Source organism: Bos indicus x Bos taurus, chromosome 5 (assembly GCF_003369695.1).
Source record: "Bos indicus x Bos taurus breed Angus x Brahman F1 hybrid chromosome 5, Bos_hybrid_MaternalHap_v2.0, whole genome shotgun sequence".
NCBI classification, from domain to species: domain Eukaryota; kingdom Metazoa; phylum Chordata; class Mammalia; order Artiodactyla; family Bovidae; genus Bos; species Bos indicus x Bos taurus.
Window position 1 is genome coordinate 62,687,790 of NC_040080.1, and position 4,948 is coordinate 62,692,737.

General features: G+C 47.4%; 1 protein-coding gene across 1 annotated transcript; it reads left to right on the plus strand.

The window, feature by feature from the left end:
• Positions 1 to 364: 364 nt before the first annotated feature.
• Positions 365 to 1,303, plus strand: LOC113893737 (olfactory receptor 10P1). Its single transcript, XM_027543607.1, has one exon. The coding sequence runs from the start codon at positions 365 to 367 to the stop codon at positions 1,301 to 1,303; it is 939 nt and encodes a 312-aa protein (XP_027399408.1).
• Positions 1,304 to 4,948: the final 3,645 nt, after the last annotated feature.

The following is a 4,948-nucleotide window of genomic DNA, read 5'->3' on the forward strand; positions in this document are numbered from 1 at the left end:
AGCACTGTCATGCTGAAATATATGACCCTTGAAAGTGAAAGTCGCTCAGCCATGTCCAACTCTTTGCAACCCCGTGGACTATACCATCCATGAAATTCTCCAGGCTAGAATACTGGAGTGGGTAGCCTTTCCTTTCTCCAGGGGATCTTTCCAACCCAGGGATCAAAGCCAGGTCTCCCACATCGCAGGCAGATTCTTTACCAAGCGAGCCACAAAGGAAGTCCAAGAATACTGGAGTGGGTAGCCTATCTCAGTTGATTCAAGAGGGACTGTATGAAAAGTGCTTTACTAAATTACATAAAGGCCAATTGTTTCTATATTAACATCTCTTTTTTGGTTGTGCCATAGGCTCCAGCCTGAACTTATGGCTAAAGAAAATCAGACTTTGCCTGAATTCCTCCTTCTGGGATTCTCCGACCTCAGGGCACTGCAAGGCCCCCTGTTCTGGGGGGTGTTGCTGGTCTACCTGGTGACCTTGCTGGGTAACTCTCTGATCATCCTCCTCACACAGGCCAGCCCCACCCTACACGCTCCCATGTACTTCTTTCTGCGCCACCTCTCCCTGGTGGAGCTACTCTACACCACCGACATTGTGCCCAGGACACTGGCTGACCTGGCCTTCCCGCACCCCCGTGCCATCTCCTTCTGGGGCTGTGCAGCCCAGATGTATGTCTTCATTGTCCTGGGCATTTCAGAGTGCTGCCTGCTCACAGCCATGGCCTATGACCGCTACGCTGCCATCTGCCAGCCCCTGCACTACTCCACCCTCATGAGCTGGCGGGCCTGCATGGCCATGGTGGGCATCTCCTGGCTCATGGGCATCATCACAGCCACCACCCATTCCTCCCTCATCTTCACCCTGCCTTTCCCCAGCCGCCCAGTCATCCCTCACTTCCTCTGCGACATTCTGCCAGTACTGAGATTGGCAAGTGCTGGGAAGCACAGGAGCGAGGTCTCTGTGATGATGGCCACTGTGGTCTTCATCATGGTCCCCTTCTCTCTGATTGTCACCTCTTATGCCCACATCCTGAGTGCCATCCTGGCAATGGCCTCCACCCTGAGCCGCCGAAAGGTCTTTTCCACTTGTTCTTCCCATCTGCTCGTGGTCTTCCTCTTCTTTGGAACGGCCAGCATCACCTACATCCGGCCCCGGGCAGGCTCCTCTGTCACCATGAACCGCATCCTCAGCCTGTTCTACACGGTCATCACACCCATGCTGAACCCCATCATCTACACCCTTCGGAACAAGGAGGTGACAAGAGCCCTGTGGCATGTGGTGAAGAGGCAGGTCCCCTCACCCTGAAAAGACTCAGGGGTTGTCTGCTCACTCACTCACTGATGCTCCCCCAGCCCCCAGATGCTAGTTTAAAACCCAGCTGACCAGAAACCATGTGTGTGTGGGTGTGTGTGAGGGGGGGTGTGTGTGCGATCACACTCAGTCACTCAGTCATGTCCGACTCTTTGCAACCCCATGGACTGTAGCCCGCCAGGCTCATCTGTCCATGAAATTTTCCAGTCAAGAATACTATAGTGGGTTGCCATTTCCTCCTCCAGGAGATCTTCCCAACCCAAGGATCGAATTCGTGTCTCTTGTGTCTCCTTAATCGGCAGACGGGTTCTTCACCACTGCACCACCTGAAAAGCCCCATGCAGCATCTCAAAGGGATTAGGCTTCCTGGCAGAAAGGGTTGACATTAAAACAGAGAGAAATTGCTAACTTACCTTCTCTCCCACACCCCAGACTCACTCTCAAAGAATGAGTTATTAGGGCAAGGCAGAATGGGAAGGAATGCTGCCTATGGGGAAGAATACTGAACATCTTCTAGGCTGTTCTGGATCCCTAAACAAGGTGATTGTCATGGCTACACCAGTCATCAGAGATCCATGTCAGTCATGAAGGCACACGTCTATGAACGTGACATCCAACTAAGTGACTCACCTAGAGGCCATGGAGTTTACCTTGCCCTTCATCTCCTTTCTCCCAGAAACACACTGCAATCTTATGCCCTGGATGCCTTTTAGAAGAGAGGGAACTGTTATCCCCTCGAAATAGCCCACATGAATGTTCCTCCCTGCCTTTCCTCATCCTTGATTTCTGACATCATCCTTAACTGGTGATAACATGTCCAACTGTCAAGAGCATCTCCCCAGTGTCCCCTGTTCTTCTCCCAACCTGTGCCATCAGCTTGATCCCAGACATCCATCATATGCACCTCAGACCATATGAAGCCCTGAGGCCACGCTGGATGGGAATTGGAAAGTGGACACTTAACAGTCACTGTGGCCACCCAGCATTGGACCCTCCTTCATTGTTAGAAGAATCCTTCACTTTAGAAGTCTGGCGGGAAGAAAAACTACCTCCTTCTGAGAGCTGAGAATAGTTCTTAAACCCCCACCCAGGCACATGACCCGTTTCCACCAATTGGAGGCACCATTGCCTAACTTTGACCGAGGCTCCAGTGCCCACAAAAGGCAGAGAGCAGCCCCTCTCTCTGACAACAGCAAAGAATTCTGCAGCTGAAGAAGCAAGTTCCTGCTGTAGAAGTGGCATCTGGTGCCGGGAGCCAGTGAGGCATTCCACTTGTGACAAAGGTCATGAGGAAGGAGGCTCGGCATACGCAAAGGCGGGATCGAGCCTCAGGAGTCCGCCCGGATATTCTCAAGCATCTTCCCCCAAAAAACCAGAGTCTGCCTACTTTATTGCTTTGTGCTCTCACCTCTGACTTTACTGGAGGCTGTCCCCTACCACCATCTCGCTCTCTCTATCAAAGAGTTAACTTACAGCTCCAATTAATAAAGTTCCTGGGCAATTAGGAGTGTTTAAATCCAAACCCCTCAGATGGCTCTCTAACTCGCCTGACAAGTTTACCCTGACTCCTACAGCTATGCATACGATTGTTTACAGTCTCCCAGCCTCGAGAGGCACGGAAGCTTAAGATATTCAAATAGCTTAGAGCCTCTCAGAGAGTTAGAAACTGTCAGAATAAACTAGTAAAGGATTTCATTGATGAGCCAATGCGTGTTGCCAAGTTTTCACATCCCCTGAATTGTATCCTTGAATGTGTATTAATTAATATAGTTGGTATGTAGAAAAATAAGTAGTGGCCTTGGTGTTAGTAAGTTTAGACCCTTAAGGTAATAAATTCTTTCCTTTGTTGTAAACCCATTACACATCCGCCCTATAGGAATGCAATTTTATCTTCGGAAGATGGCGCCAAACCTTAAAATAATTACTCTTAGAGAAAATAAGTCTTTGTTGATAAGTCCTTGTCAAGAGTCATAAAATGTTAGTAGGCCTTCTGGCCAGAAGATGATGTAAATCACCTAAACCATTTGTATACGATAAATTTGCAGGAAAGAAACCCTGGTTTTTGATAAGAATCAAAGACTGCTGACTTTGCATCCCCTATTATCTTCTATGTGTAACTTAGGGTATATAAGCCCCTGTTGAAAATAAAGCTACGGGCCTTGCTCACCAGCGCTTGGTCTCCCCATGTCATTCTTTTCACATTCTGGCTGAAGTCTCCATCTGGAGCACGGAACCCACCATGCTTACTAATTATGCCTGGGCTTCTAAGACCCACTCGAGAAGGTGTCTAGGATGAGGCACCTTCCGCTATTCGAGAGGGCACCTGCGGCCTACGTAAGTGGTGCAAACTTATTGTCTTGAAGTTTTATTGGTCTCCCGCGTAAACCAAGCTACTCAGCCTCTTTTCTCCACTGAATTTTCCTACTGAGCTATCCTCATTCTATTATTCTTTATATCTCTAATTAGCATATAAATAGTCGCCTAGGCCTTCTCTCCTTCAAATACCCTGGATCAGCTGGGGCTGGTCCCCGGCAGGTGGCGCCCGAGACAGGTGTTTTCGAAGGTAAACTCACTAAAGCAATTAGGGTCATCAGCCCTCTTGTTCCCCCCATGGAGCAGTTTGGGTCATCAGCCCTACTGCTCCTCCCTTGGAACAGTTTGGGTCATCAGCCTACTGTTCCTCCCCCGGAACAATCTGGGTCATCAGCCCCATTGTTCTTCCAGTTTTCGGGATGGCTAGGACCCCCACTCAAGGGTGCCACAGACCCCCCTGTAGGATAGACAGGGCGAGAGGAGTGGGAAGTGTTGAAAGTGTTAAAGAGTTAGACTTAGAGAGAAAAAACGGTTTCTAAAAAGGCTGTCAAAAAAGGCCTAATCTTTTGATAGCTAAAAGCAAAATCTTTTACTATACTTAATTTTCTGACATGGGTAACACTGAATCAAATGAAAGACAGCTCTTTATAGGAGTAATTTTACAGTTATTATGTAAAAGAGAAATCAAAGTTTAAAAATCTACCATTCAATCATTTTTAACATTTGTACAAGACCACTGCCCTTGGTTTCTACAACAGGGCACTGTTAACTTAGATATCTGGGGAAAAGTAGGTAAACAGCTAAGAGCTTATTGTGCTCATCATGGCTTGGACAAAATCCCTACTTACACCTTTCCTCTATGGAACATGACTAGAGATGCTTTAGATCCAGCTCATGAATTTGAAAAGGTACGTGTTAAAGAGGAAAGTAAAGTTGGAAAAGTACCTGTTAAACAAAAAAGCGAATCTGAAAAGGTACCTGTTATAAAAGAAAGTAAAAATGAAAAGGCTATACCTAGCTATTGGCAGCTAAACAAATGGCTAACCGCTATGACTGCCAATGAGCATGTAGAAGATTGGGATAAAAAGAAAGATCAACTCTCCCCTCAAGATGAAAAAGATTTAGAGAAAACAGCAGCTCAATACCATTCTGATGACGATTGGTCTTTTTTAGCTAAATATGCTCCTAAAAGTTTAAGAAAAACATCCCTAATCAGACCATCCGCTCCTAGGAGCTTGAGGGAAACATCCCCAATCAGACAGTCTGCAAGATTTAGTCACCAAACAGTTAAAGGATCTCCGGAACAGGAGAGGAGAAATAGGGGAC